Source organism: Sinohyriopsis cumingii, chromosome 2 (assembly GCF_028554795.1).
Source record: "Sinohyriopsis cumingii isolate HCF-2022 chromosome 2, ASM2855479v2, whole genome shotgun sequence".
Lineage (NCBI taxonomy): Eukaryota > Metazoa > Mollusca > Bivalvia > Unionida > Unionidae > Sinohyriopsis > Sinohyriopsis cumingii.
The window spans coordinates 121,471,890-121,497,753 of record NC_142962.1 but is presented as its reverse complement, the minus strand read 5'-3'; the positions used below and the strand labels follow the sequence as shown (position 1 = coordinate 121,497,753).

The window sequence follows — 25,864 nt, the reverse complement described above, 5'->3', positions numbered from 1 at the left end:
CTAAGCTAAACGAGGGGCGTGTTTCCCAAACGAAATTCAATTTTTTAAGTAATCTCCCTTCGCAAAATTTAGTCAGTCCAAGTTTTTCTGCCGCAAGGGAAGTCTGAGAGACACAAGTAATTTTTCTCCTTAAAGAAATCGTCCAAGGGGATCTGGAAGAATTTTAGAGACTCGGAACCAGAAAGAAAGACTGACCTGTCACCAACAGTGATTTGGAAAGGACCGCAAGCAACCAGGTTATGTTGATATATATATATCGTCAATTTGAGTTATTTCATTCACTCGATAATATGATAAAATTTGTTTTTCGATATAACAGTATGGCTAATTACATTTCGCATAAATTTTGTATTTCTATTTTGAACAGAAAGTGTATCTATCAAATGTCGTGTTCAATTTCATTTTGTTCATGTAACTGATTAAATTGTTATATTTTATCCACGTGGGTTGTTGTTCTTTTCTATAGTTTTGCTCATATCCCTGTTATTTCATTCATTAATTTCATATTTTATTTTAACGCAATAACACTGTGGTTGATCATCTCTTAGATCATATGTGTCAAACTCAAGGCCCGCGGGCCACATCAGGCCCGGCGTACAATTTTTATATCCGGCCCGAGAGAGAATTTTAGGCAAAAAATATTTTTTAACGGCCCTGCGATATAAAGTGCAAATCAAATTCCCTAATTAGCAGCCTTGCCAAACATCCAGCTCTGACAAATTGGCATAAGAGCGAAAATGGGTATGCCAATGATTTTTTTATTATTAATACTTTTTTCTGTTTTAATTTATATTAATGTTTAAAAAAGGTTTAATTTTCCGCTTATTGAATGTTTATCCTGTTCGGCCCGCAACCTTACCTGTGATTTGAGTTTTGGCCCGCTGAGCGATTGAGTTTGACACCCCTGTCTTAGATAATGATAACCAAAGCACCATAACTGGTGGGATATCACATCTCCCTACCTCACAATACCAAATACAGAGGAACGTGCTCATCTCTGGACTCCACATTATCTTATCAAGTAATATATAAGTATGCATGAAAAATGCAGGTTTAGAGAGTCACAGTACGTTCTAAACAGGAATCGAACCCATGCCGCATTTAACGCTAACCTTACCTAACTCATTATCTAGCGCTCAAAAACCAATAATACCGTGCGCTCATTCTCAAAAAGAATACGGAACTAGGTCAAAGGTAAGGAAGGACTTGAGATGCACGAGAACTTCTATCCCAAATTGCAAAGTATATGTTGAGGTATATGATTATATGAAATAAATGTACCTTTATTCATGTAGGATGCAGTGACATGTAAGTGAGTAAAGAAGGCGGTTTTGTGGAAGATTTCCAGTGGGTATTAAGATATTGTATTACATCATGTATAGATAACATTGGAAGTGAATAAATACGTCTATCAGGTATAACGGTACCAATTGCGCAAGTCCAGGTGGGCGTGACTTAAGGTGTAGGGAACATTGTATTTCGAAATAAACAACAAAACTAGCTGTGATTGGTGCATTATGTAACAGTTGTACTTTCTGTTAGGCTTAAAAAAACGTTGTGCCTCCTGGCAACATGTGAGATCATGTTAATTCCTATCTAGATGATATTTTGTATTTTTTATGATTTTTTTCAAATGTGGTACACATGTCTGAAACTGTGTCTGTTGTGACTAGATAAATCTTACCCCGTCTAGTTCCAGCAGAGTTATCTCTCTTAAATGCAATGGAGTACCTGGTTTTATCCTTTTCAAATTGACAATCTAACACTGGTCTCTAGAAAAGTGTGTGACATGCACGCTAAAGTAGGATAGAAAATATATTTATTTCTCCAAACATTAGCATTAAGGTCTATGGAAAAACAATTGGTATCGTGATACCATCAAGATCGTTCGTACATTATTGCAATATAGTTGCTAGTCTATTTTCTATATTTCTTCCTCACTCACTATCTCCAAAAACCTGCCGCTTTGATTAACTGGACCAAATGCCTGCAATGATAAAAATTAAGTGACTTAAACCGCCTTTATGGCCAAAAAGTACAGGATTTTGTGAAACAAGCAATATGCATGCAATAATGCACAGTCTGTCCTTCTTCACCCCAACCAGAGTTTGGCTGTCTCTCACTGTAGCAGATATCCTTAAATTTTTCTTCTGTTTTTAATTACACCTTTTTCATTCGTAGCAAAATAAAGTGACTTACAGCCCACAAAAAGGACACCCCACCACTTAGTATTTCACAACTAATTCACAATTTGCATTGAAAAATTTGCCCACCAAAACGTTTGTTTTTTTTTTTTTCATTTTGAGAATAAACTTCAAACACCCTACGAAATAAATTATTATTATTACAGAAATGATAAACAGACACTGATGAATACAAATAAAAATACAAACGCAGGTAAATGACGAAAACAAAAACGCTTCCTTTTGTTCCCACCACTAATTAGCCATTTTGATTCATACATAAAAAAAGAATAGCATGCCCTTTATCCAATGTCTCTGCCATATTAGAAAATCATTAATGCACCTGCCACTTGTTACAAAATGTCACCCAAATACGAACGATGGAACTTCAACCAGTTCAATATCCTTTTCATCTAGACACAAGCTGTTGAGCACTGGCTAGTCCATTCGTTACAGACCTCTCTTCATTCTTCCCCTCATCTTCCGTCTCTTTCTCCTCCAGCTCCTCTTCGTCTTCCTCCTCCTCTTCTTTCTCTGATTTTCCGTTATATCGCCTCCTGGGGTTACAAGCGGGATGTTCAAGCATTACTTTAATCGTCGGAAAGTCTGAAGCTTCCACAAGGTCAAGTGGTCTCTCACCTTCCATAGTTTTGATACGTGGATCGGCTCCAGCATCCAGCAGGATTCTGAAACGTATCGTAATAATGTAAATCATATTATTATCTTTGCCAAAGTAGGCGAACCTATTTAAAAAAAAATTATATTGGGTTCCAAGGTATCCACCAAAAACCAAAATAGTATATCGCTAGGGATGCATTTATTATACTTTTCAACGCGATATGAAGCAGAAGGCTGTGAAAATTTTAGAATTAAAGAATTTGTTTAGGAGAGCTAATTGGGGTTCTGTACTTTATTGTTCTATTGTTTTATCCAACGATACGACATATTTTTTATAACCAAGTCACTCTCCAAAACAAAGTACACTCATACCACCAACATCATGGAGTAATTTTGCGTTTGAATTTGTTATGTACTGTTGAAATTTGGTCAATCTAGTTTTATCCGAGTCGTACTCTGGCTGCTAATACAGTGAAATCCTCAATACCAAAACTCTTGGGTCCCAACAATTATTTCGGTTTTTGGAAAGTTTTCGGTTAAGTGATGTTTTTGCAGCTGTGAAAAGAGGTTTCTTTGCACTTTAGGAGAGAGAGAGAGAGAGAGAGAGAGAGCATCGGTACTGTGTGCGTACAAGTGCACACAATGAAGAAAGCTGCTAAATTATTTTTTTTTGGTAAATACATGCATTTACTGAAGAATTTGCTGAACAATATACGTTCCTCTCGAAAATTGGAACCTGTCACATGAATAAATACAGTTGCTCCAATTAGAAATATTGTCCTCGTCACCAGAAACATCTGAAAAATGAGATACGTTACTTTGAAAGCTTTACTATACGTCCATTGGATTTATGAACGATACCCGACATTGTTTAACTGCTGTTATAATTCATAATGTTCACAGTTCAAGAGTCAAGCTTGAAGAAGGCATGGATCTGTGTCTGTTGTTTCTTACAACATTTTAAACTAATGTGGCTTGTGTTAATGACTCCATTCCTACTGCTGTAGCCAAAAAACTATCATGCTTAGCAATCGCGAAGATTTTTTTTTTAACTCTCTTTATAAGCATTAAAATTTCAGGGTATTTCATATCACTGCCAGGTGGCTCAGAACATACGTATTCATCGCTTTAATCAACATGAACATCAGTGTCAAAATTATAAAGGCACGCAGGGTCAATGTCTAGTAGTAATTCATGAGACAGTTGAGCCAAGTAAAGTCCTTGTCGTCATCCTCACTGATGTTGTCATTGTCCACATGGATATGGAAACCGGCCACTTCAAAGCACGTCATGACTATACCAGATGTCATATCTGAACAGCTTTCAAAATCCTATGGATAGCTTTTTTTGTTGTTGTTTTACGCCATTTTTCAGCACACGATAGGCTATACATGGCGGCCAGTATCGGCCAGTATTAATGGTGGTGGAAGAACCCGGGAACACCCCGGAAAGAACCAACGACTCACGAGAAGCTACTGGCAAGCTTTCTCACATACCAACAATGGCTGAATCCGAGACTCGAACCCACGCAGACAGAGGTGAGATGGCAGTGATCCGAGGAGAGCGCTTTTGACCACTCGGCCACTCGGGGCCCCATGTGGATAGCATCGAACAGAGTAATTTGCTTACAAAGTTCACTAACATAATCGACCTTTACCACAAGGCAACGCAGCTGGTGTTTACGATACCTAGCATAGAATGCACGAATTGTGCCCAGATCAAGAGGCTGCAAATATGAAGCACTTTTAGTTCAAAGTCACCTGACTGAGACGTAATCAGGTCCGTTTGATGTCCAAGAACATAATGATGTAGTCTCCCCTGTCGACTCATCTGTTTGCGTACATTATTTATCCATTTAAAGGATATATGTGTGGTCACCTACGCGTTCCTGTTAGCTACGTGTGTCCCTGGCATTTGTGACATTAATTCATTAAAGCAGCGGAGCTTTTGAGCCATGGCTACTTAAATAAATGTCTGTATTGATTTCTCTCCATTGTCTCGTTAATGAAGCCCTGATATTTAATTTAGAAGAAAACCACCACAATAAAACAGTGTTCTATTGATCATATATAAAATAAATAGAATCAATTGAGATACTCAGTGGAGAAACAATTGCTTTTTTTTAAATGGCTTACCTACAAACTATTATTATTCATTAATATATGTAACAAGCTTTAATAGCTGGTTCTTTTGTTTGGCGCAATGACTTCTGGTTGTCAGCCAATATCTGTGTCGGCGCGTGTCAAGTGTTGCTTTAAACTCGCGTTCCCTCGGGACATTTTCTGGGTGTGTCTCACAGATCATAATACTACATACAGTACATGCCAACTGTAATAATTCTGTAGCAGCTTAAACACGTGTCCCAGTTTCAAATGAGCTTCGGATTTATGGGGTATTTTATTTTAAGTGTAAAATTGGAATTTGGGAGCGAAATTTGTTTCGGTATTCAGAGTTAAAGGGTTTCGGTTTACTCTGGAAAAAGTTGATATTAAATGAAGAATTTGGGGGGGGGGGAAATCGGTCTTATGGGGATTCCGGTATAAAGAGGTTTGGGTTTTGAGGTGTTTTACTGTCTTAACATTTGTAATAGTGTCTGATACTGTCGCAAATGACCGTATAATAGATAGCTTGTATTGTACTTGTGTACATAATCTGTCCATTGCATAAGACCATAAATTAAAGTAGCAAACCCTTCATCCATCAGACCGTTGCCTCCTTGGATAAGAAGCAGGTCCAACTTGTTGGCTGGGTTTTGTCTGCCATAAAATTAATTTCATTAGCTGACAATGTAATCCGGTATTCAACAGTTCCAGCTTCATAAACCTTTAATGACATCGGAAGTCTACCATTATCAAAACCATCTCGTACAGTTTTATTTTCTTCTGCCCAATAATTGGTCAAGTAGTTGTTTGGTTTGGACGCATCATTATCGGGCAAGGTAGCTGTCCTTTATATTCAAATAGAGGTTCTGGTATCTGGAAGTGTAAGGGAAACTGTGTACCGATTGACCTAACGTTGGTACAATTTGTCTATGCCAGTTGGAAATAAAGCAAGCAGATGTTGCTGCATACACTGCCCAGTTTAGCTGTTTCTGTCAAACTCGAATGTCGCACTGTCCTCACCATTTGTTGGTACATTTATCATTGTGAAATTATAGAGTATACATATATAGCAAATGTTTAATGGCTTGTACGTCAAAAATGAGTTTCAAAGTAGAAAATATTCATCTTTCTGAATGCATTTATTATGTTACGTTGGTTAAAGCGAATTAACCAATATATTTAATTAAACTGAAATGTAGTAGAAGGGCAAAGTTCCGTACTTGTCATATATATATATATATATATATATATATATATATATATATATATATATATATATATATATATATATATATATATATGTATATATATATATATATATACATACATACACACACACACACACACATATATATATATATATATATATATACACATACATACATACATACACACACACACACACACACACACACACATATATATATATATATATATATATATATATATATATATATATATATATATATATATATATATATATATATATATATATATATATATATATATATATATATATATAATCTTTGTGGATTGACCATGTAATCCTCATACTGCATTGTAAATTTAGCCGAATACAAAACTATGTTTACGTAGATCAAACACATATTGTATTCCTTCCTCACACATCACTGTTTCAAACCACGTTGCTATTAGAGATGCCGCTGCTTACTTTAATTTTATTATCACTGAAAGTAATCTGCAAACATGCGTAATTTTCACAGATTTGTATTACATTTTCTTTGAAACTTGTAAACAACAATTTGCAAAATATAATTATTTGTGAGATTGTTTGAATACAAAAAAAATGTGATTTCCTGTGAAATTTTGAATTTGAAGACTGCGGCCAACATTTAGTTTTCAGGTCCAGCAATATTTACCAGGGGCCCCGAGTAGCCGAGTGGTCTAAAGCGCTCACCGTTCCGGATGACTGCCATCTCCCCTCTGTCTGCGTGTGTTCGAGTTTCAGGCTCGGGTAATGTGGGTATGTGAGAAAGTCTGCCAGTAGCTTCTCGTGGATTGGTGGTTTTTCCCGGGTTCTCCGTCCACCAGTTATACCGGCCGCCATGTATAGTCTATCATGTACTGTTATGTATATTTGACTTAATTTATATCTGATTTTAATTGTTTGTAAGTTTTAAAATCTTTTTTTTTTAATGTCATTCTATGTCAAATTAATGTAGTTTTGTTTACTAGGAGCTCAATACTTTTTCCAGAAAATAGTTTGACAATGACTGTTCATTTTTTTTAAACACATAAGGCTAACCTGGTTCCCGACCTTAATTCAAAATTAATAACAGCCACGTGAACAAGTTTTTTTTAATATATTTATTTTTATTGTCGTGACCCTCGAATTGTAAACAGTTTTTAGTGAAGTAAACAACTTTTTTCTCGGAGTAAAATCATTGGTTTTATCAAGGTCATACTGGGGCTACGTAACTTTTTTTGTGTGTAAACATGATCATGTGATCCTCTATTTCGCAATTAGGCATTTCCAAAATTGCGCATTTACTTAGTTTTAATAGTGATGCTTAGACAGAGTATCTCAGTTGGGTTTCTAAACTCTGGGACGTAAAGGTGTTTCTTTTGTTGTGTCATTTTGGGAATTACATTTTAATGTTTATTCGAATTATTTGGATTCTAAAAGATCACTTCGTTTCTCTGGAAATATTTTGAGTGCTCATGCAGGATTCTTGAAAAAGAAATTTCATTAATTCAAACACCTGATTATTTATGGTGTTTCTACAAGGAACTGTAGACTTCAACACAGTACAGGATACAGCATACGTCATCGCCTTCCATCTTGGATTCTTAATCGGGACTCGATTAGAACATTTCAATATTAGGACTTCTAAAATTTTATTTGTGGATTATTCTTGGATTATTTTTGGATTTGATTCTTAAAACTGTCAGTTATTATTATTTTTACTGTATTTTCCGAGGGAAATGAATTATTTGTTAAATTTTTCAAAGCTTGATGTTTTCACTCTTTCTTGTGTTGCTGTTTATTCAAGCCTAAACACGTAACAGAGAATACTGAAAATGGCGTTAAACCCTACAACAACAACAACAACAGTATTTACCTCCTCACAAAAGAGTATATGCCATTTCTGGGGTTGTTACTGACCTGAATATTAAGATTATTTTGTCAGCAGCTCAAACGTTGTCAGTCGAATTACAAAGTATTGCTGAATATTTGTCTGATAACAAGAGTACAAACATTATAATGATTACATTAAGACCACTGTGTATTAACCGCTCCAGTGGCCTAATGGTTAGAGCGTCCGCCTCGGATGCGGGAGGTCGTGGGTTCGATCCCCGTCCGAGTCATACCAAAGACTTATAAAAATGGTACTAACAGCTACCTCGCTTGGCGATCAGCATTAAGAGGTTAGTATTAGGACTGGTCGGCCTGGTGTCAGGATAATGTGACTGGGTGGGAGATCATGCTTTATATCTGCAGCATGATGCCCCAGTGCTAGACATCACTATAAACTGCCACACTGCAGACATCGTAGCTATAGGACTGAAAAATTGTTAAAGCTACGTTAAAAATCCAAATCACACACACACACACACACCATCGTGTGTCATTAACTTGTTATTTAGATCGATGTACGGCATGTATTCTTTAAGTATAGTATTAACCTGTTAACTAAATCGATTTACGACTTGTATTCCTTATGAAGGGATAAACCATAAGATGACAAAATTTGATTTCAATGGAGGAAATTACTTAACTTTGTAAAATCATACTTAAATGTCTAAGAAAGAAGTAAAGTCGTTCAAGTCATTGAACAAGTAGAAAAATAAGCAACTCCTGCGACTGGGTCAACAGCATATTTGCTTTGTCCTGTTAGCTGTAAACACTGCGATCTGTCTGGATGCAGAGAATAAAAACTGGAACACTCACTTAACAATATCTGGATACCCATCCGCACATGCAGCATGAAGCGGGGTCCATGAATCTTCATCCTGTTTGTTGATGTTCGCACCGTGACTAATGAGAAGCTGGACCGCTGCCGAATTTCCATCGAGCACAGCTTGGTGTAGTGGTGTGATACCTGCAATGAAAGGCTCATTCAAACAAATGTGTAATGTTTGTGAAGCTATTTATGTAAGATGCAAGTAGAAACATAGTTGCAATAACATCAGAACAAGCCTAACAGGGTTAGAATCATTAGCTTTACACCCTCCACGACCCTGCAATAGGTACACGCATGTATCCAAATGTCAGAATGCCAAAATACAGCCATAGATAGGAACTGTCTGGTTTGTATATACATATAACATTTTAACTTCATCTGATTATCTCTAAATTGCATTAGAACCATACGTTATAGTAGGAAACGCATCTGGTAACTGTAATATTCGTTCTGTGTATATTCAAATTATTTATTGAAAATGCCATGTTGTATATCGTTTCTAAAGATACGTGAACACTAGGATTTGATATGTGTATTACATATATATATATATATATATATATATATATATATATATATATATATATATATATATATATATATATATATATATATATATATATATATATATATATATATATATATATACATATATTTTTTTTTTTTTTTCTCATATATTTCAACACAGTTCAGGCTTTTCAATCCGAGGATTTTTAATACTTAATCCAAATGACATAATAAATAATGATAAGTGCCTAATTATGTCATGATTGTTCCTTTTTAAAGGATATCAATTATTTCAAGAATGTTGTGATTCAAATAAATAAACTAAATATCATTTTAAAATAAAAATCAATGTTGCGATTCAAGCAATTAATCTGTCATTTGCAATAACAGTGAATAGTATGATTCAAGTAATTAAACTAAACATCATTTTCAACAAAGACGAATGTTGTGATTCAAATAATTAAACTAAACATCATTTTCAACAAAGACGAATGTTCTGATTCAAATAATTAAACTAAAAATCATTTTCAACAAAGACCAATGTTGTGATTCAAATAATTAAACTAAAAATCATTTTCAACAAAGACCAATGTTGTGATTCAAGTAATTAATTTAAGTATAATTTTCAATAAGAACGAATGTTGTAATTAAGTAATTAACATATAGTTTTCAATAAGAATGAATTTTGTAATTAAGTAATTAATATATAGTTTTCAATAAGAATGAATTTTGTAATTAAGTAATTAACATATAGTTTTCAATCAGGATGAATGTTGTAATTCAAGTAAGTCAGCTAAATATTTAACAGTCTTACTCTTGTCTAACTGTAAACGCTTCTTCTGCCTATGTCGATGTACATTTTATATCATGTCTAACTTTAAACACTTTTCTTGTCTATGTTGATGTACGTGTTACAACTTGTAAAACTTTAAACGCCTTTTCTGTCTATGTCGATGTACGTTTTACATCATGTCTAACTTTAAACGTTGTTATGTCTATGTTGGTATATATGTTACATCTTATTCAACGCCTTTTTTTTTGTTCGTGTACGAGTTATTTCTTGTTAAACTTCAAACGTCTTTTCTGTCTATGTGATTTACGTTCGATATCTTGTTTAACTTTAATCGCCTTTCCTATGTTGATACACGTGGTACATATTGTCTAACTTCAAACACCTTTTCTGTCTATGTGATTTACGTTCTATATCTTGTTTAACTTTAAACGCCTTTTCTGTTTATGTCGATGTAAATGTAACGTCTTATCTAACCTTGAACGCCTTTACTATCTATGTCGATGTACGTGTTACATCTTGTCCAACTTCAAAAGCCTTTCTGTCTATGTTGACGTACGTGTTACATCTTGTCTAACTTCAAAAGCCTTTTCTGTCTATGTTGATGTACGTGTTACATCTTGTCTAACTTCAAAAGCCTTTTCTGTCTATGTTGATGTACGTGTTACATCTTGTCTAACTTTAATCGCCTTTTCTGTCCATGTTGTACGTTTATGTGTTGTCTAACTTTAAACACTTTTTTGCTGTGTTGATATACTTGTTAAATTTTATCTAACTTTAAACGCCTTTTATGTCTATGTTGATGTACGCGTTACAGCTTGCCTTATTTCAAACGCTGTTACTGTTTATATTGATATACGTGTTACATCTTGTCTAACTTCAACCGCCCTTTCTCTCTATGCTGATGTTCGTGGTACATATTGTACTGTGTGAGGATCATGTATGTATGTTGTAAGGTTGAACGGTGATTATTAATACATTTGTTACATAGCTCATGTTAGCTGGGGGCATTGGATCAGACAGTGCATTTCATAATACCTGGGGCATTCTAGTAGACACTGCCTTTCATGATATCTAGGAGATCCTAGTAGTCAGTGTCTTTCGTGATATCTGAGACTGTCGAGTAGACAGTGCATTTAATAATCTCTGGGGCATTCCAATAGACAGCTCCTTTTGTGATATATGTGGCATTCTAGTAAACACTGCTTTTTATGATATCGGGGGGGGGGTCATATTAGTCATTGTCTTTTATGATATCAGGGGCTTTCCAAAAGACAGCGTTTTTCATACTATCTTAGACATTATACTGGACACTGCCTTTCATGACATCTGAGGAATTCTACTAGACAGTGCCTTTTGTGATATCTGGGGCTTTCCAAAAGACAGTGTCTTTCATAATATCTTAGACATTACTAGATACTGCCTTTCATGACATCTGGGGAATCCTATTAGTCATTGCCTTTTATGATATCTGGGGAATCCTATTAGTCATTGCCTTTTATGATATCTGGGGAATCCTATTAGTCATTGCCTTTTATGATATCTGGGGAATCCTATTAGTCATTGCCTTTTATGATATCTGGGGAATCCTATTAGTCATTGCCTTTCATGATATCTGGGGCATTTTAGAAGATAGTTCCTTCCAGGCTTTATTAGTGTAGACAATTATTACAGAAATTTTGTGATCATGGAATTTCAAGATTTTTTTTGGCCTTGTTGTTGTTCTTACTGGCACTTTTAACACATTACTGGATATTTTTCATGCTGAGGAAATGGGAGCTAAGCGTATTTCCTAAGAGAACACAGAGGCAACCGAAAAGGGGTGGCCTGGTTTCTGACCACGGCCTTTGGATTACGAGTACCACTCTCTCCCAACTGAGCTATTGCGGCTCCTTAGGATGTTGTTATCTTTCTGGTTCAGTATTCAAACAGTAAGAACTCCATCTCGAAGTTTTGCTATAAATTAAAGTGTGCATTTAGTTATATTAAAACCAAGACAAATGACATTTTCAAACTTCTTATAAACTGAGCAATTTAATTGAGTTGTTATCATTTCCACTACTTAGTTTTTCGACAGTATCCGAGAATTGTGTAGCGCGTTTCAATCTACCTATGAAAATATCAAGTGAAATTTCATAAAGGAACTTAAATCAGGATATTTCCTTGAACTATAATATTGTGTTCTGGGTCAATTTGCCATATTTCTTTTATTTTTTTTATTAGAATGATGCTCAGTTGGTCTTTTGTAATATACGTGCATAAACATACACGCGCAGGGCTTAAATTAGGATAATTATTTTGCGAATCGAGAGGTTCACCAGAATTTTTCTGACACTGTCATAATTTCACTGATCCTGCTAAACTCAGATAAAAGCCAGTTCAGTTTCTAACTCAGCATTTAATACTAACATCAACACAAAGCGATAACAAATGTATTTACAAACTAAACTCATTGAAAGTTGAAAGTTCTGTATCATTAGTAATACAATGTATGACGTTGACCCAGATACAGATGTGGGTAGGGTCGAGTTGACCCAGATACAGATGTGGGTAGGGTCGAGTTGACCCAGATACAGATGTGGGTAGGGTCGACGACTAACTGTCTGAACAATCTGTGCTGTCTAGCATGTTCCGACCACAGTTGACAACAGAACCTGAGGCCAATTGTTCGAGACTATCTCACATAATTGGCAACACACATTGACACTGTTGCACAGATTAGAATCTAATTGCTTTAGTCGTACTATACCTAAAATGGTACCTGTTTTCGTACTGAAGTATAACCAGGCACAATCAACAATCAAGTATCTGGGTTTCTGAAAATCTGTTTATCGCCATTTCAGTTGCTTGAAGAGCAATGGTAGCCGAGAATTGCCAAAGTAGATTGATCTAAGGGTCAACTTTCTTCAGCGAAACGAAAATGACCCATGACGTAACCGACTTTGACATTCCTCGGCTACCATCACCATCAACGGTTTGGGTGGCTGTTGAGCACCTAAACTTCCGGTCTTTCTAACTGTCATCGCACAATGCAAATATGAATGTCCGTCAACAACGATATAAAATTAAAACACGTTATTCAAGATTACTGGCGTATGTGACTGCCCCTTCCTCCACCCCACATCGTGCAAGAAAGAAATTTGTGTCCACCTTTCTGATGGATTTTAAACTAAGATATAAGTGTACTTCTCTTTTAGATACAATTGCTACAACTACTTACAAATGCCTGACATTTCTCAATTTTTACAGCAATTAGTCTTTACGATTACACAAAGACCGTACGCCTTTCTAAGTTATATCTTGGTCATTTCAACGGAAAAAAAACATACCTACCAAGACTGATCTTTGCAAGCTGTTCGTTACAAAAGCTACATTAATAGGGGAAAAAGACTATCATCATTAAATATTCAACTGAAATAGTGCTTAAATTTACGGCTGCCCTTTAATCCCAACTGATCAAAAAGATGTAAAAGTTATTCCAAAGTTATCCAACAATTTATATTAGATATGAAACTTAGATATCAAAGACACGCGGAGCTTTAAATGTCAGCTCCTCGCAAGAAAATCATGTTTGCAGACTTTATTTGTGACATAGGTAACTGGATCTGTGCAATAAGCCGGTAGTTATTATGTTTCTCGGAAAAGAAGGAGTCGGTGTACAGGGATCAAATTATTCGCTTGAGCGTAGTTGATTTTATTCCTTGAAAACATTTTTCTCTCAAGTCTTTTCATCCTAAGAATGAGAACAAAACAATCAAACAAAGTCCCGTTATTTGCCAGTACATACACCATTTTGAAATAAGAAAATATTGAGGATAGTTTCATTTCCCACATTATAAACCGGATATACTTCATCATGTGGTACACAAACGTGTAATATACAGCAGATTAACACGTGGCGAAGCCTATAGTTAAAATGTAAGAAAAAATATATCCAAGATTTAAGCAAGGAAAAGAAAATTTTCTATTCTTCGTATTTAAAACTTGCTTCGGAATCAAATCATTGAAGATGAAATTTATTCCGCAGCACGCTACCCCACCACTCATTTTCTTAGGTTCACAATCAATTTAAATCACATTTACTGGCTGTACATTAAAAAAAAAAGTTAATACAATATCAGCGATTAGATAGAGCGGTAGGTTTTTAGATGACCCAATTTGTTGCAATAAATGTAATGTTTAATATTTTGTAGACTATTGTACCCTATCCAAAGCATGCCTAATGAGCGATGCAGGCTATAGTACCGTTTATGATGTTGTTAAGCTTGTTACAGGGACGTAACTCAGTCAAACAGCAAACGGTGGGGAGACAAATACCTCCAAAACTAGTTTTTCTTACTTCAAGTATAACTTCTATAGGCACACACAATCAAGCATTGCAGGGCATAATGAGAAACCTCATATTTTCAAATGTGAAAATATCAGGGCACATTTTTTTAAATATGAAAACACAGGAATTATTAAAAAAGATGAATAATACTTCACCTGTAATTTTCCAATTTTTCACACTTAAATATATAATAAATCTTGGAATGCATCTTATTATAGATCGATACTCTTCCATATCGAAAAAAGGTTTCTCTGTTCTGACACCGGAAGTAAGCACCACTGCTATCTGACGAGTTACTGTTTTGGATATTATCCCTATGCCAACCAGCTCGGGAGAAGCGTTTGGATGTTAAGAATCTAATGAAAGTTCCAAACACTTAGCTGTTTACTTTGGGTTTTTTGGTGATGACAACATAATCTATGTCTTGACTGCAATTTAAACTAAGTAAAATTCTTCCTCAAATTGTGTTCATCTGTATTTTTGAACAACGTGCAATTGCCCATGCTCACTGGAGCACTTCCGTTGTCAAATCTTCAGTTTCTGAGGGTCGACGTTTTTGCACATTAACGAGCTCTTCAGTTTTGGGGTTAAGTAAATCTTGCATGTTAGCCGCAATTCCATGATGCTTAAGGGGGGTGCTCCACAGATATTACGTGTTTCTGCGAGAGTGACAGGTGTATGGTTAAGTTGTTTGCATTTGCAAAATGCGCAATGGCGAGAATTTTGGCAGACATCTATGCTACTATCGTGCAAAATTTCTTTGGATATTGTGCTAGTGGAAATTGTACACGATTTATTAAAATGTCTGCTCCCATGTGCTCGAAAAATAATCCTAAATTAGTTTAAGTAAACTAATCTTAGCAGTTATTAAAACAGGAAAAACGAATCTTGCCAGGCTAGACAATACAAGCTTCCGAAAGCACAATGAATGAATCCCAAAAAATAAAAAAGTAATTTAATAAAAATGTTATCAGATCGTTTTCTTTTTATAATTTTCCTATGAAGTCGAGAAAGTGAAAATGACCATGTTGAACTATCACTTTTCTTTTTATAGAAGTACATTTGAAATGAGGCCAAGCTGTATACTTTATAACCCAAACTACACCCATCAATCATGCACTAAACTAATGGGAATTAAAAGTTCTGTTAACAGTACCTAAGATATACGAGGCTTTTTTTAAATGGCCAGGATAAGCAGTGAGGAAAATCTGGGAAATTCTTTTGTTCTATAAAAATCTAATCTTGTGCAAAATTCGAAACTGCAAACTGGAAGTGATCTGTGTTTAAAAAAAAAAGTACCGAAACTTTTGAAGTTTGATCGGAAGGTAGGTGGACTGTCGATCCCAATCGCTCTGTCTAGCCTTTCGATGTTTCCGGGGAGTTTGGATAAATTAAAGGGATAAATATTTTGTAAATTCAACTGAAATCGATCTGAATATACCGTAACCAAGCAATCCACTAACAACTTCTCTGTTCTTTCCGCCACCGGATGAAATTTTTTTAAAGTCATGCAGGTTCCACTCGGGTTTATTTTGGATTACCAGTAAAAGAAGTGGGCAAGGCAAAATGCAAAATTGTTTTTTCAATAACTTGTATGATGTTGACAAAAATTAACATACATGTACGTGCATTTTCACCTACATGGGTTTACACTTAGTTTTGATCACTATTAGCAAAACTATGCTCTGTCTGAAGCAGGTAGCTGATAAAAAAAGACGGCTTCTGTATGCTTGGGAAGTGTATCTTGAAATAACACAAAATACACTAATTGATCTCTCTCTCTCTCTCTCTCTCCCTCTCTCTCTCTCTCTCTCTCTCTCTCTTGTTTGCTTGCTTTTTTAGACGGACTAATTCGCATATGCTCTATCAGATGTTTTTCCACAGACGGTTGAATAAAGCTTTTATTAATATTTCCTACGTTTCATTGTTAGATATGGTTTGTCAAAAATTACTCTCGGAATTGCGTTCTAGGTTACAATTTGTATACGCGCATCGTTCAGTTTAGAATTAATGTACACAAGGTTTCAGTGTTGTTCTTGTTTGTTTCCTAGTCATTATGCAAACGTTGTTTTTCTTCAGTATTTTGATCATGCCAAGTTCTTTGCACCAAGAATTAGTTTTATTGATGGCCAGGTATAAATATATATTTAGGTCCAACTTAGATTTAAACAAAATCAGTCGGGGTTGTGTAATCAAGATACAGATCGGTGGATGAAATACGGTTGCAACTTTTCAATGGCAAATCATTCATGAATATAAACAAAAGTAGTCGACCCAGTACGGAACCCAGTAGTACTCCACATAGTATCTTCTTCAGAAAGGCTCAACTTATATCGATACATTGTGATCGTTTTGCAAATATAATGTAGAACCATTTTTGTGCTGCAGTATTACTTTTATATACCATCAATTTATTGATAAACAATAGTGTAATCAACAAGGTAAACGCCTTTCTAAGGTCAACATTTATTGATCCCTCTAGTATTTCTCGAGTCATGGGCTGTAATCAGTTTTTATCACATGAAGACTGGGCCTATACATGATTTTCCATCAACCCAGACTGGTTGAGGTTTGAGTATCATAAACACGTATCTCGAGATATGTGCATAAAGTGGGTAAGATAGATATAGATACGTGGTTAGCTGCATCTTCTTAATTACTTGTTTATGGACGTGAATATCTTGAGCTATTTTCCATGTTTTGTGGAAAAGTGAGGAGGATATCTTCCAATGACGCACATAACGCATACTGTTAGATCTTGCAGACGCAACAGATTTCAAAAGGCATGGTCCAGTATTGTCAAACTTGGCTTCTTCATTGACGAATAATTCATTAAAAGTGTTTGCATTGTCTTCATCCTCTTCAGTGAAGTGACCTTCACAATTTAGTCCTTAAATTTGTGACGATTGTTTCTGTTTACTTGTTGGCCTTTATATTAAAAAATAATCATGTGTTTTATGGATTCCAGAATATCAGTAGTTATCCTATCAGGCTAGATATCTTTTCTCGTGTTGTTAGTGAAAGGTGTTGTCAGTGGATCTTGTCGTATGTGGTACATGTTGTCAGTAATACGTGTTTATCTACGACCAGCATACAATCTGAGTGCATATGTCAAGAGCATCATCAATATTATCGAATATTTTGTAAAATTACTTATATCCTTTTGGAAATGAATCTCATTACAACGCCCATATTATCAGCTGGTTTTATGAGTACACGCACGATTTCTGAGCTTTCAAGCCGGATTTCCTGCAAAGAAAACAGGAAAGTCTTCACTTAGACGTATTTCATGAACGCTAGACATATTTTCTTGCATATTCCAATGAATCTGATATTTTCGAGTTTTAAAGCGGCCACTTTCTTGTGTTGGGTTATCTACCGATTTGGTGATGCCGAAAGGTTAGGTTAATTTCAACCAATATCGACTGATCCGAACATTCATCAAACCTTTTTATAGACGTGTGTATATATATATATATATATATATATATATATATATATATATATATATATATATATATATATATATATATACCTGAATCCATAATGTTTCATTCTCATCTAATTCGAGAGCAGTTGTCCTTTTAATCGATATAACATCTTGACAATAAATCAGAACACCTCAGTGCACTGAGCATATTTTCTCTCCTAATGGGCGTATCATAACAATTACTAATCTCTGTATTGTTTTGATAACTTTCATGCAGCTTTATGTTAAGTCACACACGTAAGCATCATTATCATTGGATGACAGCATTATTTTTCGTTGCTCTTTCTTATTATTGACACCTTTAATTTTAATATGTCCAATAAGTATACCTTTAGTCTTAATACGTAGATCCAAGATGCCCTTGTGTCAACCTGACTGGTGTATGCAGACATGGTGATTAGTTCATCGGACACATTTCTAGAATTCTTGAAACATAGAGGTGTCCAATTATGTTTGTACTGAGTAGCAATGCAATCTCTAAGACAAAAGTTTTCCAATCTGATTAAAATTAGATCTCCACTGTTATAAATGATGATCTGACATCGACCGCTTTCGGGTCATGTTCTGATACTATGTGATGACCATAATCGCTAATTTTATCAGCCAATCAGATGAGGTTTTATATATTCACGTTTGGAGACCGAGCAGTGTAGATGAAGAGCATGAATGTGTACTGAACGATTTGATTCACTTTTAGATTTTTGAAAGCTGCATTTCCACTGGCTAATTCAAAGGTCACAAGAGCATGACCCCTATGCGGTCGTCGTCAGATCTTCACGTGGGACAGCGGATATCTGATTTTAATCATATTGGAAGTTTGCTGATGTTGAAGAGTTAGATGAAATGGAATGTATACAAGCAATTACTAAATCACAATAATTTGACAACTATCATCAAGGCCATCAAACAGTTTTTGACAAGGAATATCACATATGTATCACCGTACACGATGGTCTAATACACCTGATAGATTTATCCTATGGTGTTGTGATGTTCTAATTACCATCAATCTATTCCCTGAAAGGTTCTTGACATTTAACTCTGTTGCACAAACCACCACATTTGTAACACTTAAGTACCTATTCTGTGCCTCCTTGCAGTGTTATATAGTTTGATTCACAAATGAAGTCAAATCTTTTTGCCAGTGGTCGTCTTGTTTGACATTGCCATAGTGATCATTGTTGTTGTTACTTAAGAGTATTTATTGTAGTGACTGTTTGAATAGTGTTACCTGGCTGTAAGATCAAACGTTATTTATAACGGCATTATGGCTATCGTTAAGTTTTTCTACGCCACCGAGAGAGAGAGAGAGAGAGAGAGAGAGAGAGAGCGGGGGGGGGGGCAGAGAAAGGAATATGGCTGCCAGATCAGACAAAAGACTACTTTGCTGTGACAAACTACACTTCTGATCACCTGATTCATGTTTGTTGGTGTGATTGGTATTTGTGTTTGAGGTTTGGATTCTGCAGGTTTCAATAATTTTTCAGCTTATGCTTGGGGAATTATTAGTGTTTCTTCTAAACTGAGTAAAACAAGGATCCATTAAGGCTTTCAGATTCAGTCCGTTGTTTTCACGTGACGTCACAAAACGTGTGTATTTCCTTATCCGCCATTTTGAGCCCCTAGCCTCTCTAATCGGCACCTAATAACATTGTTCTTCCCGCATAATTACGAAGGCACGTCTCATTTTGTGCGTAAGAATATAATAATATAATATAACAATACATCACATTCTGTTGTGCACGTCAACTGCACGAGATCAAATGCTTGACTTTTCTACTTGTTTTATTCAAGTCAAACATTAAATTTCAACCATCTTTGTTATTCTTTCATAAACAAATAGATCGATCGATAAACAAACGCATACACAAACAAGTAGAAACATTTAATGATTTTCAATTTTCATGGGCTGAAATCAATCATTTGGTTCTCTTTCAAGTTAAAAAGCCAATTGTTAATATATAATTTCATATTTCTAAAAGCATTTCAGGAATACTTCGTTTTGACATTCGACACAAAGTCATGTTCCGTTTTGCACGTGTTTCGTTTAAATACACTGAAGATGAAACGTCTTTTTGAACGGTTATCGCTTTCATTCAGTATCATCCTACGTCCATCATCTCCACAACAAATACAATATTTGACCATACTAATTAAACTGGTTTGTCAACTATCTTTGGCACAAACACCTGTTGTCGCGAAAAGTATTTGTACATAAAAGTTCTGGCATAAAACACATGCTATGAAATTTTAATTCGTAACTGATATTGTATCCCGAAAATCGTTGTCCGGAAATGCTCTTTCAAGATGACAAGCTTAGGGATATAATACGACACGCTTTTTAAAAATGTCAATATTGCCTGTTTGTAAATTAAGAATGCATTACTATTTGATAGCAATATACATGATTACGGTTCAGATTCACTATTCTGTCTTTCGATAAAAGCAAGGGAACTTCCAGTCTTATTTTTATTTTCGTTCTATAGGGCACTTAATTTCAAGTTTAATCTATGTTTTGTTTCAACGAATTAAATGTCTTTATCGACAGTTAAATCAGATTATTATCTTGAATATACATGATGACCAATGTTAACAAAGGTTTGTTAGGGACTCAAAATGACGGCGCAAAGTGCCCGCGCATTGCATTGTGGGTATTTGCGTACTCGATCGTGACGTCTGTGAAAACAACCCGTAGTGCAGCTTGGTAAAAATGACTTTAATCTCTAGCTAACTTTGACCTGACTTTACGCTTAATTGATGTGAGTAGTAAATGGGGGCACTTTACCGTCAATGGGAATTAGCATTACAGAGACCCCTGGGTCAGATTAGCGTCAAGGGAAATTTAACATGGAGAAAAATCGTGGGTCAGATTAGCGTCAAGGGAAATTAACATGGAGAAAAATCGTGGGACGGTTTAGCGTCAAAAGACTTTAAACAGGGTGGGACTTTATAGCGTCAAGGGAAATTGAACATGGGATTTTTTTTTTTTTAAATTTTTTAAAAAAAGGGGTAGGCAATGGAAAGGCTATCTCTTTTCGAGAAATATGGCTGGCCCTGAAAAGGGCCTTTGGGTTTATGTTAATATTAATATTAACATAGATGGCATCTGTCACATCTTCTTCTTCTTCTTCTTAAACTCCTTCTAACTGCCGGTCCATACACAAGTACCCTCTTGAGACATCCTTGTCTTTCTATGTAAACTCTCCTCATCCATTGACTAGTATCTGTCCTATCAACAACAGTCCACTTGGACCTGACATACATGAGCATGTCCGTCCTAAACATCATGGAAGACACAAGGGTGGATGACTCAACTGTGGTCCACATCTTGAAGCGACGAGAATAGGTGAATCAATGCAGTGAACTGCGCTTATTTATAGGTACAGGAAGGATTGAAACGGATTGAATTCATTCACCAATCCGAACACGCGTTACAAAATTCAGTCAGCTCGCATCCAATCCGAAGAGAGCAGTCTGTGACGTCACGTGGTCTATATAGATTCGTTAGCGCTTGTGTGCAGTCAGTCTATGCGACAGTGATTCAACATGACGGAAACTCAGAAAACGATCCATTGGGGTGCACCAGCAGGGGAGACTGCACAAGGGAACCCGGACTTACTTTCAGAAGAGGTGAATTGGGATTTTGTGGATTTTCTTACCTCGCAAGAATTTGTTCCGGAACCTTCGTTACCTTCTTCATTACCGCAAGTGGAGAATTTTAGACAGAGACAGAAAGAAGAATTGGAGAAATTTATGCAACGACAAAAGGAAGCGGAACAAGCTTTTCTCCTACAGCAACAGCAACAGCAACAAGAAGAGGTAAGAAAAAAACAACAGCAACAACAGCAAGAAGAAGTAGCAACAAAGAAACAAGAGGGTGAAAATCAAACGGCTACGGTACTGTTGGACATTTTAGCGGAGTTAAGAAGTCTGAAACAAATGTATCAGACTTCTTTATCACGACCGAAGAGAATACGACCTTCCCGAGCTAAACACGCCAACCCTGTGACTAAGCCTGTCCTACCACCCTTAGTGATTTCAACCCAATCATCAGAAGTAGGCCTTGGCCGTGGCAAAGGCTTAAGGCAGTTAAAGTTGATTGGTTAAACTCACTCCTACACCATAAAGAAAAAAGGCCCTTTTCAGGGCCACCCACATTTCTCGAAAAGAAATACAATTTCAATTTGCCAATAACTCAAAAATAAACCCCACCCATTTTACCCTTATAGTACGTGTCTGTGTATGAGTGCTTGAGTGTAGCTTCTTATTTTAAAATCAAAACTCAAAGACACTTACCTTATATCATTCATGTATTCTTTTATCCATTTTTTACAATCCAATTCACAATTCACCACAGAACACTTTAAAAAGTTCGTACACTTCTTTCTCATTATTTAGTCTCTCTGTTTTTTGAATTTCTTCACCGTTTTTTCCTCATTTTCTTCCCTTCTTCTTTTCTTCTCCTGTTTCTTTGCCTCTTTTAAATAGAATTGTCTTCTTTCTTCCTCTTCTTCCTCTGACGAATCCCTCTCTTCTTTCGAAGAATCCCTCTCTTCTTCCGAAGAATCCCTCTCTTCTTCTGAAGAATCCTTCTTTTCTTCTGACTCCTCTTGTTTCTTTTTTGGGCAATCTGGAGACCAATGTCCTTTTTCTTTACAATAATAACAGGTATCTTGACTTTTGTCTTTTTTAGCCCCTGTTTTTTTTTTCTTTTTTGACGGTCTGGACACTCTGAAGACCAATGCCCTTTCTTCTGACAGATATAGCAAGTATCTTGACTTTTATCTCGAAAGGAAGGAGAGTAGTCCGTCGGCTGGTCTGAAGAGAATTTTCTAATGACCCCTCGCAAAGCTCTGACGAAACGTTCCATCTGGGTAGTCTCTTCCATCGTTGTGCTCGGCTTGAGAGTGAAATGAATAGTGAAAGGACAAGACACACACCCTTTTTATATACGCTGGTTTGCCAAGACTATAAATTAGTCTATGGTGTTTAAACTTGAGTCATTTGACGTTTTGCACTCAAGATGAAACGATCCTATTCATTCGAGAAGAAAGAAGAAGAAGAAGAAAGTAAGAGGCAGAAACGTGATCTATCGCCTCGTATCAGGGCTGAAATCTTGGCACAAATTCATGCCAGTGATTTTGAAGAGGACATGAGTGAACCAGAATCCGAACCCTCTAAACCAAGTTCACCACCCTTAGTCAACCCTGAAAAGTACTATTCCATTCGAGAGACAGAAAAGCGCTCCTCTAGAAAATTTAGAACCACGGCTTACACCTACACGGTGAAGTTTAAAGATTTCAAGGCCGACGTACCCTTGGAGAAAGCAGAAGGGTTTATCACCGAGATGTGGGATTCTTTGCTCACCGCACTCAAGCGACAATGTCAACCCAAAGAAGACGATCGCTTGACACTATCCATAGATCACGACGGTTTGAAATCCCCTGTTTGGATCGAGTTTAGCAGACCCGCAGAACTGACCCCTTCCAAAGTCATGGACAAGATACAACACGTACAACAATCTAATGACCAGTTTGACATCACCGATGGTAAAGCCACACTGAAAATGGCCCACGTCTCTCCTCCTCAAGGGACAGGACGCAAAAAGATGTTATTGGTGGACGACCTTCGCAACACCAAAAAGAGTCTCGTCCGAATTAACAACCCTCAAGACCAGATGTGTTTAGCCCGTGCCATCGTGGTGGGACGAACCTATGCCAACAAGAACGACACGGTAGAATGGAAAAGAACCTGGAACACTATTCAACAATCCGACCGAGCCAAACAACGAAATGAAGCAGAACTCCTGTTACAACAAGCCGGACTGTCCAAAGACACACCCTGTGGCATTCCTGAGATGCAAAAATTGCAAAATGCCCTAGCTCCACGCTACACCTTGAAAGTGCACCCTCAAGAAATGCGTGGAACTCTGTTGTTTCGAGGCCAAGATTTTAAGGACGGAAAATACATTCATGTCTATCATCACGATGACCATTTCGATACCATTACCAGTATCACTGGATTCCTGGGATACAGTTATTATTGTGAGAAATGTGACTATGGTTATAACAATCGAGAGCAACACAAGCATTGTGGAATGAAATCCCCAGGATGTTTGGCCTCTCCACCCTGTCTGAGCGAAGGACCAGTGCCTTGTTCGACTTGTTTGCGCACGTTTGTCAGTCCTACCTGTTACCAACAACATCTAAAGACGCAAGGTTCACAGCAGAAATGTGCTTGTCAACTCTTGAGATTGTGCCCTACGTGTAGACAAGGCATACGTACCAATAGTACCAAGGCACACGTATGTTCAGGAAAAAAAAAATGTCACATTTGTCACCGCATCGTGGACTTGGAACACCAATGCTACGTGCAAAAATACCAACCCCCACTAGAGAAAGAGGACGGTCACAAGAAGAAAGGCAATTTCATCTTTTTCGATTTCGAATGCATGCAAGAGACCGGCATTCACATTCCTAATTTCTGCGTGGCTCATCGAGTGTGCGAGAAGTGCATTCAAGAACCTATCTTCAGTCATTGCCCTCACTTCAGCAAGATTCCCGGAGGGCGTGAAAAAATCTTTCGGGGACCAAACACGTTAGCCGATTTTGCCCAATGGGTCTTAGACCCCATCGACAAGACGTGGAGCCAAGAGGACATCGAACGTTACGGAGATTGTCATCGTCATGCCACGGTGATGGCTCACAATTTCTCCGGATACGATGGACAGTTTCTTCTCAGATACTATACGGAACAAGGCACCGAACGTCCTAAAGTCACTTTGAACGGAGCCAAAATCATTTTCATGCAAGTGGGACAAGTACAGTTTAAAGATTCGATGAGTTACTTGGCCATGCCTTTGAGTCGAATGCCTAAAACGTTTGGAATGACAGAAATGGCTAAAGGGTACTTTCCACACTTTTTCAATACGGAAGCCAATCAACATGCCGTTCTACCCCATTTACCTGAGGCTCAATATTACGACCCCGACAACATGCGTACCGAACAACGAGAAGCTTTCTACGCTTGGTACCAGGCTCATGCCTCTGACCCCTTCGACTTTCAGGAAGAAATGTTAAAGTATTGTCGTTCCGACGTGGACATTTTACGACGCTGCTGTGGAAAATTTCGAGAACTGTTCATGGAACACGGAGGGGTCGATCCTTTGAAAGAAGCTTGCACCATTGCCAAAGCGTGTTCCTTAGTGTACCGCCAACGATTCATGCCTGAAAACACCGTGGCTGTCATCAGTCCTCAAACGACCCACTATGTCAAGCGTCAATACTCGGTCAAAGCCCTACGTTGGTTACATTACTTGTGCGACAAGGAAGACAAATGGATTCAGCATGCCCGCAACGGAGGGGGCGAAAAGACCATCGGAACGTATTCGGTAGATGGCTGGGACTTGGAAAACCCCAAGATCGTGTACGAGTTTAACGGTTGCTTATTTCACGGATGTCCCGTCTGTTACCCTGACCGTGACACTAAAAATCAGTTTTTGCAACGAACCATGGAAGACTTGTACCAGGACACTTGTCAGCGACGCCTAAAGTTAGAACAGCAAGGATACCAAGTGGTGGAAATGTGGGAACACGAGTACGATCACCGTTTGAAAACCGATCCCGAGTTTAAACGCCTCGTGGAAAGTTACCAGTTCATGGACCCGCTGAACCCGAGGGATAGTTTGTACGGAGGAAGGACCAATGCCACCTGTTTGCTGTACCAAGCCGACGAAGAGAAAGGAGAAGAAATCAAATACTTGGACGTGTGTTCGCTGTATCCCTACGTGTGCAAATATTGTCGCTTTCCCGTAGGGCACCCGCAACTGTTGACGGAACACATCGACCTGAAAAACATTCGACAATACGAAGGCTTGATCAAGTGTAAAGTTTTGCCTCCCACGAACCTATACCATCCC

At 37.0% G+C, this 25,864-nt stretch overlaps 1 protein-coding gene across 4 annotated transcripts in view; it reads right to left on the bottom strand.

The window, feature by feature from the left end:
• Positions 1-1,262: 1,262 nt before the first annotated feature.
• The window catches only part of LOC149805714 (uncharacterized), a 113,921-nt gene continuing 89,319 nt past the window's right edge, over positions 1,263-25,864 (bottom strand). For all 4 annotated transcript variants that reach the window (XM_089950388.1, XM_089950392.1, XM_089950389.1 and 1 more), the window contains exons 3-4: positions 8,817-8,967; positions 1,263-2,869 (exon numbers count right to left, since the gene is read on the bottom strand). In XM_089950388.1, the coding sequence (XP_089806514.1) occupies positions 2,593-2,869; positions 8,817-8,967 (428 nt within the window). In that variant the 3' untranslated portion in view covers positions 1,263-2,592. The remainder of the gene's footprint in view (positions 2,870-8,816; positions 8,968-25,864) is intronic.